Source organism: Panthera uncia, chromosome E1 (assembly GCF_023721935.1).
Source record: "Panthera uncia isolate 11264 chromosome E1, Puncia_PCG_1.0, whole genome shotgun sequence".
Taxonomy (NCBI): Eukaryota; Metazoa; Chordata; class Mammalia; order Carnivora; family Felidae; genus Panthera; species Panthera uncia.
In genome coordinates, this window is record NC_064814.1 from 3740229 (window position 1) to 3754505 (window position 14277).

A 14277-nucleotide genomic window follows, 5' to 3' on the forward strand; every position below is an offset into this window, starting at 1 on the left:
ACCATCGTGGACAAGCTTTGCCTCTTTGCAAGTCTACACACACACACACACACACACACACACACACACACACACACAAAATGCAGGTAAGATTACAGGAGGCTTCAGAGGCGATTTTGAGTTATTTTCAAGGGCAATCTGCAAAGAATGGTCAGCACCCCAAAGGGGTGCCGACCTGCAGACAGTGGCAAGTGGCTCCGTACTTGGCGGGTCACTTTTGGTCAGGCCGGTCCTCTTCACAGTGCTGGGGCAGGTGGACGATTCGGATTCCCGAGGCAGACTGCAGGCCTCTAACCGCTAAATCACCCCATCTACCTGACAACCCACCATCCACGCTGAGCGTGGAGCCTGCCTAAGATTCTCTCTCTGTCCCTCTCCCCACTTGCGCTCTCTAAAGAAAGATTAAAAACAAAAACAAAAGACAGAAAATACATTTGTAGACGTGCAAATGCGGGAGGGACTGAGGGTCAAGCTCCAGCATGGTCCCGGTCCACAGCACAGCCCGACAAAGCCAAGAACTGCATCGCTGCCCGCCGTGCAAAGGGCCAGCTTCTTTACAAAGCCAACCTGTAAGGACCAGTTATTAAGGTGAAGTATCCACTTACAGACTGGCACAAATAACCAAAAATAAGCAACTTAGAGGAGTATAGAGGCTAGAATGCTTTCTCCCCCAACAAAACTACTGCCAATAAATATTCTCCAAGATCGAAGGGAAAAGCACACTTTACTCAACGACTGAGATGTGGGGCGCCTGGGGGGCTCGGTTGGTTGAGCGTCCGACTTCAGCTCAGCTCATGACCTCATGGTTTGTGAGTTCGAGCCCCACGTCGGGCTCTGTGCTGACAGCTGGGAGCCTGGAGCCTACCTCGGATTCTGTGTCTCCCTCTCTCTGCCCCTCCCCTGCTCGTGCTGTCTCTCTCTCTCTGTCAAGAATAAAAAGTAAACATTAAACAAATTTTTAAGAAGAAAAAGAAGCCGGAGATGCATCTCGCATAGCTGGTTTACATGGGGAATGGGTCCAGACGACACGCACAAGCGGGCCTTGTGGCCCAGGGCCGGCTTTGTGTCTGCCAAGGCTCAGCCCTTCCCTACACCCGTGTGGGCGGGAAGCAGCAGTTGGCAGGCTAGGGAACCACAACAAAAACCCAACAAGACTTTAAAAACCCAGGAGGAGACCCTGAAATGAAGTGTTTGAAATGAAGTCGTTTTTATTTTTCAGAAATGGCGGGATGACCTCCAACTGGGCCGAAACAACCCACCCTGCAGCTCGATTTCAGAGGGAGAAACGAAATCCGTCCCTGTAACTGCTGTGTGAGCCTCTGGGAGGACAGCAGGGAGAACCGGTGTGGAGACGACGACGTGGACGGGACACGGGTGTGCGGGAGCGAGAAGCGGCAACGGAGACTCGGCCGACCAGGGCCGACGGATCACCCGCAGTGGCCACCGAGTCCCCACACGTCTGAGGCGAGTTCCTGAGCCACTGCCCGGTGCTCGGGGAGGGAGAACCGGCGTGCGGCTGACGACTCAGTCGGGCTGTCTAGTGGCGAAGCAATTTCATAAACGACAATTTCTGCTACCCACCTCCTGCTACCTTGCTCTGTCTCCAGATCAACCGGAGGTTCACCCTGTTTGCCCAATGACTTGGGACGGCTTTGTGCTCACTTAATTGTAGTTTGTGACGTTCTGTGAAGTAATAATTCAAACAAAGTAAGAAAAGGACATTGCAGAACCTCAGAAGCTGAGGAATGCGTCTCACACAGACATCATGACACGAGAAAGCCAGCCGAGGCAGCACAGGTTTCATGACCCCATGTTAGATGAAGACACCACAGCTCAGGTTCAACGAGCGCAGGGACCGGACCCCCTGGAGGGCGGCCTGTGCGAGGGCACCGTGGCCGGGGCCCGAGGGAGCACCCCGCCTGCCATGCTCATCACCACTGCTCCAACTTGTACATCACATCACCCAGTTGATGGTCTTGTAAAAGACTGCAAACAATATAAACAAGTTCCCTATAAAAACAAGTTTCCCCCCAAAGAGAGGCCCGATCCACCTTTTAGATCATCGATCCCACTGCCTTCCTTGAGGAGGGTTCACATTAGAAAGACACAGGTGCCCTGTCAGCCACCTGAGCCACATCATGAACAGGAAGCAGCTGTTTGCAGAGGCCCGGGAACACAAAGACCAGGAAACTCCTTCCACGGGTTTCTCGTCCCACCCTGCCTGTCCCCAGCCGTGTGACGGCTCCTCCAGAGCAGGGAGCCAGGCCTCTAGAAAATGCACTGTCTCTCATCAAGGACCTCTTCCTCACCCGTTTTAGAGAAATGTCACAACCTTGTGGTGTGCCTATGGTGCCCACTGGAGGTGAAGGGATATCTTGGCTTCACTGTCAAGACCTCTGCCCTCCCCCACCGCACTCCTGCCGTCTGGGCTTCTGTCACACCTCGAGGCCCGAGGCAGTCTGGGGTTGAATTCCACCAGCTCCCCCGGTATGAACTTGAAGATTACAAAGTGACGAGACAGGCGAGGGAGCCCCTTCCCACACTCGGCACCTTCAGAGCTTTGGGCAGGGGTGGGATTTTGTATAATCCGCTCTGGAGTATGGGAGGCCAGTGCAGTACCACAGACCTGACGGGGGAAAAGGAAGGCCGCACGACTTGTCGCATCCAGGTGAGGTGACACGGAGTGCTGACCACACGAGACACGCGCGCTAGAAACTTAGATTACACAAATAACATCTAAAATGGTCTCCTTCGCTCTGTTTGTCCAGTCACAACAGACCCACAGTAGCATTCAGGCATCAAATCTCAGGCTCCACAGCTAGTCAACCTGAAGCCCAGATGTTTCCCTGTGAAAGGGCTCTGCCCACGAGAACACTCTTCTCACCCGGTCACCCTGGAAAGTCCAGGAACCAATGGCCCAGAAACTACCGAAGAAAAAAGAGAGAGAGAGACTCAGTTACTGAGCTCAGCAGCACCGGCTGCCCAAAGAGGAGCCCCCGGCACCACTTGCAAGAAAAAAAACAAAAGCTTAGCTTAAATATTCTAATTTCAAAACGTGGACGTCCTTTCCTAAGGCGCGGTTAAAGGGCCCCGGAAGAGCCGGTCACTCCGGGGCGCGTGCGTGGGCAGCCGCGCTCCGCTCCGGGCCCAGCGTGGTGGCCGGGGGTCACTCCAGGGCCGCCAGCTGCTCAATGGCACAGCGTACTCTCTTTGCAGTCTCTTCAAATTCTTTCTGTTTATGGTTGGTTTCCTTTGCCTGGAAAAAAAAAAAAAAAAAAAAAGGCCACGTGAACCTGAACCGAGCTTCCCAATCACACCCTGCAGGCAAGATCAAAAGGGGAAAATAAGGAAGCATTCACCGAGCACCTAAGTAAATCGGGTGCTGTGCCAGGGTGGGGACACCCAGCCATACGGGGTGAACGTGCTGATTCAACTCAAGGGCCTGTCATTTAAACTGCACCCCAATAATTATAACAGATGACATTTGCGCAAGCACCATGCCACCCGCTTCACACACATGAACTGCTTTATTGTTCAGCGTCCCCGTGAGGCAGGCGTATCATTATTTCCATCATACAGATGAGGAAACCGAGGGCCAGCGACGTGTCCAACCGTCTGTGGAAGGGCCCTGCTCTCGACCAGCACCCTGCACGGCTTCCGAAGCTCCCCTAGGTGAAGTCCAGAGCCCTCTCCTTGTCCACTCAGAGACACTGCTGAACATCAGCTTTCTCCTTAAAACAGAAGAACTTCTTTTGCCGCAAGGCGCTCCCGGAACCTGCCTTCCGACCTTGTCATTCCCCTAAGCGTTCTCTCCAGGAGAACAAATGCCGACCTCATTAGCAGATCCAGGGACCTTTTCCCCTACCCGAATCTGTGTTCTCCTGGGCTTCTCTGACACATTAAAAACGAACAGACCTTTATTGGGTTGAATTTGTTTTCTAGGGGCAGCTGCCTCTTGATTTCAGCTCAGGTATGATCCCACGACCATGGGAGTACTCTGTGTGGAGCCTGGAGCCTGCTTAAGATTCTCTCTCCCTCTCTCCCCTTCTGCCCCTCTCCCCCACTTGCACGCATGACCTCTTCAAAAAAAAAAAAAATATATATATATATATATGTATTGTTGTCTAATTAGAGGCTAACTTAAAACAAAAAAATTACTTTTCAAGGGGCCCCTGGGTGGCTCAGTCGGTTAAGCCTCTGACTTAGGCTCAGGTCACGATCTTGCGTTCATGGGTTCAAGCCCCACGTCAGGCTCTGTGCTGACAGCTCCAAGCCTGGAGCCTGCTTCTGATTCTGAGTCTTCCTCTCTCTCTGCCCCTCCCCTGCTCACACTCTGTCTCTCTCTCAAATATAAATAAGAACTGAAAAGAATTACTTTTCAATATGTACTTTTTTGGATATCTTACTTTTGCTGCATGTATAAGGCTAAAATTACTAATTAAAAAATTACTTAAAAAAATAAGATTTAACATGAAAAAGGGAAAATAGCACATGACAAGAAACAGTGTGCCTAGTAATGGAGACTCGTCTTTACTGACAATGGAAAGATGACAATGGCTTTTTTTGTTGTTGTTTTTAAAGTAATCTCTACACCCAATATGAGGCTCAAACTCATGACCTACACACATCAAGAGTTGCACACTGTCCCGACTGAGCCAGCCAGGCGCCTGGCCCATGGCCTTGCAAAATATATTTTTTATTTACTTTCTTCTTCTCTTTCAAAAAAGCCTAAAATTAATTAAGCCCCTTTGTACACAGTCTGTAATTTAACCACCACGACACGGAGGTCAACATCTCCATTTTATCTATTTTCTTAATAAAGGTGGATCGAAGCAAAATTCAGAAACTCACTATGAAAAACACAATAAGGGGCACCAGGCTGGCTCAGTCGGTTAAGCGTCCAACTTCGGCTCAGGTCACGATCTCGTGGTTCCTGAGTTTGAGCCCCTCGTCAGACTCTGTGCTGACAGCTCAGAACCTGGAGCCTGCTTCGGATTCTGTCTCCCTCTCGCTCTGCCCCTCCCCAACTTGCGCTCTGTCTCTCTCAAAAATAAACATTAAAAAAATTATTAAAAAAATAAGTAAGTTAAAAAAAAGCATATTAAAACTCACTGAGCACACATGTGCTATCTGGAGCTTAGGACCCCTTTTTCCTTCCTCTCGTGCCTCACTTTATCCTCACTGTTGGTGCCCACAAACTCAAGCCTGGCACTTCTCTGCTGCTCCCATAGGAAGTTCGCCCCCTGAACAGATTTATTTTCTAACTGGTTCCACTTTATTTCATTTTTCTCAAAATGCAGAGGTGGCCATGCAGCAGCAGAAAACGAGTCACAGGGCATGTGGCGTGCTCCCAAGTTAGCCCCCCGACAGCCCCGGCCGTCTACCGATGCAGCACGCCTTCTGTGCGTCGGGACCCGGATGGGCTGCTCATCGGTGATCCCGTCACGCTGCCTGGCGCCTCACATTTAAATCTGGGGCCTCAGAAATCCACAGCCTCACAGCAAACATTTGTCCCTTCGGTATTCGTGTAACCCAAAACAATTATTCCATCGTGTTCTTTTGCCAGAACGTCTGGCAATCACATAACCGATTTAATAAATCATTCAAAGTTTCAGCCTCCAACCTTATTTACCCCTACAAAACATGAGGTTTGCGTGCCAGCCCGCCTCCAGGAGGGCGGTACCCTAGAGTGCCCACCTGGGTGCTCCAGGGCGAAGCAGACAGGCCTCTGGTGATGCCGGTCCCCTGCACTTGGCTCTGACTCGACGTGACCATCCATTCACATGGAAACGTGCATGGAGACCCGAGGGGACCCGAGTTTTATTTTATATTAGCGATAAATTATTTGCAGCAGGGGCGTCTGGATGGCTCAGTTGGTTGAGCTTCCAACTCTTGATTTTGGCTCAGGTCACGGTCTTGCGGTTTGTGGGTTCGCGCCCTGCTTGGGATTCTCTCTCTGCCCCTCTCTCTGCCCCTCCCCTGCTCATGCGCACATGCGTGTGTGCTCTCTCTCTCAAAATAAGCGAATAAACTTAGAAATAATTCACAGCAAATCACAACTGGCTGACACTCTACAACACCACGTCCAGCAAAACCTCTCGCAATGACAAAAACACCACGCAGCGCAGCAGCGACTGGCCGCATGCAGCCGTTGGACAGGTGAGATGCTGTTTGTATGACCGGAGCACCGAATTCTGCATTTTACAGAATCTTCGTCATAAAAGCCAAGGGTGGCCGACGGCCACAGTGCTGGGCAGCACAGCTCTAGAACGTCACAGTGCTATAGTTGAGTGCCACGGGCCGACAGAAACTCTCCTGTTTGGAAGTAGTATAAACCAAATAAGGAAAGTCTGAAAGCTTACGCTTTGCATTCTTCTTTAAAATACATAAATTTAAAAATGATCTGGAAGGAAACACATCCGTTAACGGTGGGCACCCTAAGTATAGAGGTAGGTAGGGCTTTTGATTCTTCCTTACAGGAATTTATATCATTTATTTTATAATTAAAGTAATAAAAATAAATGCATCATGTTAAAGTATTTCCTTATCCTGATTTGAGGAGAACAAAAGCAGCCCTTGGGGGAAAGCAAAGCATTTTCTTCCCACCCCCGCACTTCGGTCCCCTGGACGTTCACCTGGTCCGGTTCCGCCCCACCGCTGGTGGTGACCGAGCTGGTGACCGAGCGTCTCTCGGTGGGCTTCCCGCTCCAATGAGCCCCCTCTCCCCACAGACTGACTGCCCTCACCCAAGAGCCCCCCACTTGACATCGTTTTGTCTGTTTCAGTGCCCCACAGTTCGGTTTCAGCCGCCCCGGGTCACACATCAGTCTCCCTCCTGCTTGCCAGAGGACGGCTTTCTCACGACTGTCCCTTAAGTATACAGGCTGCTCTGTCACCTAGAATGGGGTCGGCCGGCTGTGGCCTGCGGGACACATGGCTTGTTTCTCATACAGTCATTAGGCGAAGGATGGTTTTCGCGTTTTTAAACGGTTGTGAGAAGAACAGGAATACTACCTAACAGAAACCAGGCGGCCCGCGAAGGCCCTCGAAGGCCCGCGAAGGCTAAAATACCTCGGCACTTCACAGGTGTGCGGGCCCCCAGCCGAGAAGGCTGTCCCCAGCCCGCTTCCCGATTCCAACACTGCGGCTCCCAAGGCCCCCACGAGTCAACACCTCTTCCACACCTTGCTATACTGACCACCAATTTCTTCCCCCTTCCTAACAAAACATAACTGGTCCTCAGCATTTAAAACCTACCCTACTGGAACTATTTCGGAACCATCTCTAAAAGGGAACGTCATTTTCAATCAAAAAAGGACCTCAGAAACCGGGAGGGCGGGGCAGATCAGCCTTGCATTTTGCAGCAGGGAAAGTTGTGGCCAAGGCTGGTCTCAACCCGCAAAGCCCACGAGTGGCAGGGACAGAACCAGGACACTGACCGCCAGCTCAGTGCTTCCCTACGGTATCAACCCCCGAATGTCTGTGCTCTGTAACACGGCCATACTTAGCAAATAAAACTCTGAAAAAAAAAAAAAAAAACCCAAGTAATTTTTTCGTATACAACCATACAAAACATGAGCTCTACTAAGAAACTATTCCCTGTGTACCTGAGATTCAGACTTAACGGGGAGCCCCGATTTTCTCCATGGTCTGGGCTGCTGGGTTCCCACGCCTTAGTGGGTCCGCAGGTTCACCCCTCTCCTCTCCGGATACCCTAGGATGCCTGTCCCCAGGTGAAAGTTCACTTGCAGAAACCCAAGGTCCTTTCCCCCAACACCCACAATGCTCCTTCCCCGAAATGGCGCTATGTGCTCCCAAACCCTCTGTCCCCACCGCGCTCACACGCCACATGAACGGCCTCCCAGAGACCGCCGCCGAAGGCAGGAGCGCCAGTCTAACCACCGCCGTCCCACCACCAAAGGCACCTCACGCTAAACACAGGAGGGAGCACGTTTCTCTCCCATCTGACTGCACGACCCCAAGGCCACATTCCAGGACAGATGCTTTCCTGTCCTTTGTATCCTCACATGTGCATCCGAGGGGCTTCAAATGTTAACTGAGGAGAAGAGCCCCTCCAAAATGAGGGGCGGGGAGCTCAGTGGTACAGGTGCTCAACAGCTTGCCCTTGGTTCTTATTCCCGATAATACATACAATTTTGTTCTTGGCTCTCTCTTTGTCCAGTTTCAAAAATTCACTGAGGGTCAATTCTTCAAACTGCTTCTTGACAGAAAGAAAGGCACAACCAGATGAATGCTTCTTATGTTCTTCTCTAGAAAAATCAATACAGGAGCACGTCAGGAGAGAAGAGTCGGGGAGAGGGAGAAAAGCAACCGTCTGTCACCAACACCCACCACCCCGCCTCACGGGACACGCCTCCCTCGGCTTCCGGACCGCAGTGCGAAGTGCACAGGGCCAGCGGGAGGTCCCGGTACACCCTGCCGCACAGCCCGTCTCTGCCCCCCCCCCCCCCCCCCCCCGTGGACGTCTCCCCGCCACGCTTGGGGCGGATGGGTTTTATACGGAGTCCCGTATAAATGAATAGGCATTTCAACGAATAGGAAGCGTGACACGGTGTGAGCGCAGAGGTAGCACACGCCAAATCCCTCTAAAATCCTCAAGGAAGGAACTGTTTGAAGTAATGTCATTTCCCTGGAATTGCTACATAATCTGCTGGTCCCGAATAAGGGCACCATCGGCCGGGCTTCTCCAGGGGACTCCTCGGCTTCACTCTCTGCGCTGGGACTTTTCCCTACACAGCGGACAGCAGCGACCACAACGGTACCGGAATGAACGCACAGCCACACAAAGACCCAAAGGACAGCCCGCAGAAACCAGCCTCTGAAAATATTCTAGCACTGGGAAACTCACTCCCGGGGTGCCTGGGTGGCTCAGTCCGTTAAGTGGCCGACTCTGGACCTTGGCTCAGGTCATGATCTCTCGGTCGTGGGATCAAGCTCCATGTTGGGCTCTGCCTTGGAGCCTGCTCGGGACCCTCTCTCTGCCCCTCCCCCACTCGCACAAGCACACTCGCTCACGTGCTGTCTCAAAATAAATGAATAAACTTAAAAAAAAAATTTCACTGGCAAGAATACAGCCAGTACTTTGCCAGTGATCCCTGGTATGATCACCACGCCATCCCAGTCAACAATGGGTCATGAGAGCAAACACATTAGTGAAAACAGCAACTCTCTTCTGGCCAAGGAGAGACAACTCGGGTGATTCTCTAGAGGAAAATATTAAAGTTATGGAAGCGATCGGTCCCGACAGGGAAAAAAAGGTGAGAAAAGAACGTGGCATCAGCATCACATACAGAAAGTCAGCTGTCACTGTCTATCTGAACATATACACAGAATTTTTATTATTTATTTATTTATTATTTTTTAACGTTTTATTTATTTTTGAGACAGTGAGAGACAGAGCATGAACAGGGGAGGGTCAGAGAGAGGGAGACACAGAATCTTAAACAGGCTCCAGGCTCAGCACAGAGCCCGACGCGGGGCTCGAACTCACAGACCGTGAGATCACGACCTGAGCCGAAGTCGGCCGCTTAACCGACGGAGCCACCCAGGCGCCCCATATACCGAGAATTTTTAAAAGTAACTAGATGCCGGGGCGCCTGGGTGGTTCCATCAGTTAAGTGTCCGAGTTCCACTCAGGTCGTGATCTCACAGTTCATGAGCTTGAGTCCCGCGTCGGGCTCTGTGCTGACAGCTCGGAGCCTGGAACCTGCTTCGGATTCTGTGTCTCCCTCTCTCTCTGCCCCTCCCCCACTTGTGCTCTGTCTTTCTGGGCGCCTGGGCGGCTCAGTAGGTTAAGTGTCCGACTTCAGCTCAGGTCATGAGTTCGAGTCCTGTGTTGGGCGGCCGGTTGTCAGCAGAGCCCCCTGTCCCCCTCTCTCTATGACCCTCCCCTGCTTGTGCATGCTCTGTCGTTCTGTCTCAAAAAAAAAAGAAAACATTTAAAAGGGTGGTTTCTGTGGTACGTGAATTACAGTTCAACAAAGTTTTATTTAACTAAAAAAATTGTAATGTTTATTTATATTTGATAGAGACAGGATGTGAGCGGGGGAGGGGCGGAGAGCAAGGGAGACGCAGAATCTGAAGCAGGCTCCAGGCTCCAGGCTCCGATGGGGAGGGGGTGGGGTGTCCTCGAACCCATGAACGCGAGATCATGACCTGAGCCACCCAGGTGCCCCTCAATAAACCTTGAAAAAACTCTGTAACCAGGGAAGCACCTGGACACCGCCAGGTCACAACAGGATCCGCTCCTGTATTCTGTCAAACCTGAAGGGCATCAAGTACTGAACCCTAAGAACGAGCCTTTCTTTGGCATCCACTCTGAGGGCCGTTTGGCCACATCAGGTGTGATTAGGTTGAAAGCACCACCGGGGCACCGACACTCAGACTCATCCATCTGCGGTAACTGTTTAGGGCACAAAATGAAATTGCAAAGCCAGGGCCCCATCGCTGTTTTTGCAGGCCCCGCGCACAACAAAAGCCGGGGGTGGAGCCGGGGCTCCCTGGAAGCGGCAGCGAGGCGGCCCGGGGGACTTACATGGGGTCATCGTCTGGCTCCCAGCCTTCCAGCTCCTTGAAGCAGAAGAAACACTGAGCCAAATCGGGCTCGTTCTCAGTGGGACAGTGGATGAAGCCGGCCTCGGCCATCTGCAGGGGAGAGTTGAGGCTCAGGCGCTGGCGGGGGCGCTCCAGGCGCCCAGGAGCCCACAGAGGGAGGGGTCGCCCGGGATTCAGGAGCCCATAGAGGGAGGGGTCGCCTGGGACCGGAAGGCCACAGAGGGAGGGGTCGCCCGGGATTCAGGAGCCCATAGAGGGAGGGGTCGCCTGGGACCGGAAGGCCACAGAGGGAGGGGTCGCTCGGGATTCAGGAGCCCATAGAGGGAGGGGTCGCCTGGGACCGGAAGGCCACAGAAGGAGAGGTCGCCCCGGGGGCCCGGGAGTCCACGGAGGGAGAGGTCGCCCGGGATTCGGGAGCCCATAGAGGGAGGGTCTGCCCGGGACCCGGAAGGCCACAGAGGGAGGGGTCGCCTGGGACGGGAAGCCCGCAGAGGCAGGGGTCGCCCGGGATTCGGGAGCCCGCAGAGGCAGGGGTCGCCCGGGATTCGGGAGCCCGCAGAGGCAGGGGTCGCCCGGGGGCCGCGTCGGGGCCCTGGGGAGGGGCGGGCCTGGGGCCGGCGGGGGGCCGTGGGGTCTCACCCGCTCCGGGGTGCAGGCGCAGCCCTCCAAGAACGGCCAGTTCTTGAACGTAGAGATGCGGTGGTCCTTGAGGTAGAGCTGCCAGGCCGGGGGCAACGACGAAGCGCCCATCCCGACACCGCAACCGCCGAGCGCTGACTCGATTCAAATCCGGAGGTTGGCGGCCGTCGCGGGGCATGTCGGGAACGCACGGTCCCTGAGCGCGCCGCCCGCGGCCTTCTGGGAATGCAAGGCTGGGCGGCGCGGTGCCTGCTGGGAGTTGTAGTCCTTCCGCCGCGCCCTGCGCCGTCCTCGCCGGCGCTGGTCCCTTCCCCCATGTACCGCTTTCCCGAATGATTGCAAAGTCTGGTGGGAAGAGGGGCTGAGGAGGCGCTGGAGTCCCTGTGACGGGTTCAGGGACTGGCCCCTGTCGAGCACATATAAATTAAGCCTGTGCCCACTAAACACTCACTCCCCTTTTTCATAAGTTTTTGTAACAAATATTTAATTCACAGATCAAGCTTTTGGCTAAATCAAATTTTACCGATAACAGCTTCTGCCAGTTTGAGCCTTCTAGGTTATTTGTACCACGTTCCTATTGTCTGGAGTCAACATTTTAACATCTAAATGTAGTACCTGAAAGAAAAAAATCTCGAGGCTTTCATCAGCGTTAGTAAAGACACTGAGCATGTGCAGTTTTGGCCGTTGTCAGACTAATTTTGTTCATTTCTATGGGTAACAGTCTTTAAGAATTGGATCAGAAACTGGTAGCCTGCACGGGCCCCTGGCGGGCTCAGTGGGTGGAGCCTGTGACTCTTGATCTTGGAGTTGTAAATTCAGACCCCTCGTGGGGTGTAGAGATTATTTAAATAAGTAAACTTAAAAAGGAGAAAAAAAAGTTAGTAGCTTGCATTTATTTCCTAGCCTAATGCACAAGAAAATTGCGAGCAACACGCGCTTGTTTTAAACTGCACTGCTGGGATTACGAGGGAGGCTGATCATCTCAAACCTGTCACTTTCATCTTGCCTGTGAATTGCCTCTTCATGTCTGCTTTGCTGTTGGGTTAATGACATTTTTCCTACTGCCGGGTGAGTTTTTATTCAAAAGGCACTTAGCCTCATTTGTCCTGCCCTCCGTGCCCTGGACCCCAGTTTGTTGTCTTTTCACTCTGTCGTATATTTTTTCTTGCAGAAGTTTTAAATTTTTATGCCGTCATATTTATCACTCCTTTTCTTTTTGACTTTTTTTTTAGTTTGTTTGTTTGTTTATTTATTTATTTATTTATTTATTTATTTATTTATTTTGTAATCTCAACACCCAAAGTGGGCCTGAACTCAGCACCCACCCCCAACCCCTCCCCAGTCAAGAGCCATGGGCTCTTCTGACTGAGCCAGCCAGGTGCCCCTGACTTTTATTTTTTGTTTCTGGCTGGCTTCTTTTGTTTTGTTTTTGCCACGCTTAGAAAGGCTTGTTCTGCTCTGAGATGATTTAGAAAAGGCATTCACTGAAGATTTCTTTTGGTTTTCTTTTTTATTGTTAAAGTCTTGATCTGAAAAAAAAAAAAAAAGCCTTGATTCTTTGAGAAGTATATCAATGGAAGGTGCATGAAACGGGTTCAGATTTGTTTTCCAAGATCTGGCCAGTTGCCCCCACACTGTCCAGTAAGTGGCTTTGAACAAAGGCAGGTTTGAAACACCACCCGAGTCACATGCTTAGGTCCACTATGTGCTGGGGGCCCATCTCTGCAGCGTTGCTTCTGCCCATGGGTCTGTTTGCTCCTGCTCTAGCTAGATTTTTTTACAGGTGAATAAACAGAGACCCAGAGTGGCTGGTGGGAGTCTGGAAAGGACAGGGAGTGAATCCAGTCTCCAGGAACAGAGCTCTGAGCAGCGCCTGGCTGCTAGGCAACCGAAGAGGGCCAAGACAGGCCCCCACCTGCTCCACAAAGTCAGGAGAGTTCTAGAGGGCTTCACTGCCGCCCCAAAGCTTCAAGTGAGCTTGAAGGACAAAGGGACAGAGAAAGAACTGAAGTCCCTGAAGGCATCACTGACCTCCCAGACCTGGGCGTCCAGGAGGGGCCGGGGGCAGTGGCAAACTTGGGAGAGAACAAGGAAAGAGAGGGAAGGTGGGTGGGGCTGGTTCCCACCTCAAAGCGGTGTCCCAGCAACGGCAAATCCTGCAGCCTACGGGAAAAATCTGTGTGTCCTCTGTCAGGAACAGGGTGTTCTGAAGTCACTTCCCGAGCTGCAGGGGTGGCTGAGTGGCGCCTCTCACATCCGCAGGCCAGAAATAAGAGACCTCCTCAGTGCTCCGGCTCTATGCGGGCTGCTGGCTTCTATTCTTTTAATGTCACAACTTCTTGGAAACTTTTTCTTTTTTAAAAATTTAAGTAGGCTCCCAGCCCAACATGGGGCCTGAACTCATGACCCTGAGATCAAGAGTCGTATATTCTACCATGCTCTATCGACTGAGCCAGGCGGGTACCCCGGGAAACTTTTTACTGTATCATTTAAATTTTTTTTTAATTTTTTTTTTAACGTTTATTTATTTTTGAGACAGAGAGAGACAGAGCATGAACGGGGGAGGGTCAGAGAGAGGGAGACACAGAATCTGAAACAGGCTCCAGGCTCTGAGCTGTCGGCACAGAGCCCGACACGGGGCTCAAACTCACGGACCGCGAGATCATGACCTGAGCCGAAGTCGGACACTTAACCGACTGAGCCACCCAGGTGCCCCTGTATCATTTAAATTTTTAAAAAATATTTATTTATTGTGTGTGAGAGAGAGAGAGAGAGCAAACAGGGGAAGGTCAGAGAGAAGGGGAGAGAGACAGAATCCCAAGCAGGCTCCATCCTGTCAGCACAGAGCCCATCTCCGGGCTTGAAATCACAAACCAGGAGATCATGACCTAAGCTGAAATCGAGTCAGATGCTCAACCGACTGAGGCACCCAGGTGCCCTGCCAGTTTTTAAATTTATTTAGTTTTAAATGTTTATTTTTGAGAGAGAGAGAATGAGCAGGGGAGGGGCAGAGAGAGAGGGAGACACAGGATCCGAAGCAGGCTCCAGGCTCTGAGCTGTCAG

At 51.9% G+C, this 14277-nt stretch overlaps 1 protein-coding gene across 1 annotated transcript; it reads right to left on the reverse strand.

The window, feature by feature from the left end:
• Window positions 1–1183: 1183 nt before the first annotated feature.
• BIRC5 (baculoviral IAP repeat containing 5) lies at window positions 1184–11402 on the reverse strand. The gene is made up of 4 exons (XM_049635593.1): window positions 11215–11402; window positions 10556–10665; window positions 8153–8270; window positions 1184–3256 (listed from the first exon to the last, which is right to left on the reverse strand). Exons 1-4 carry the CDS (start codon window positions 11323–11325, stop codon window positions 3167–3169), a joined length of 429 nt encoding a protein of 142 aa, XP_049491550.1. The 5' UTR covers window positions 11326–11402; the 3' UTR covers window positions 1184–3166.
• Between the last annotated feature and the right edge of the window lie 2875 nt (window positions 11403–14277).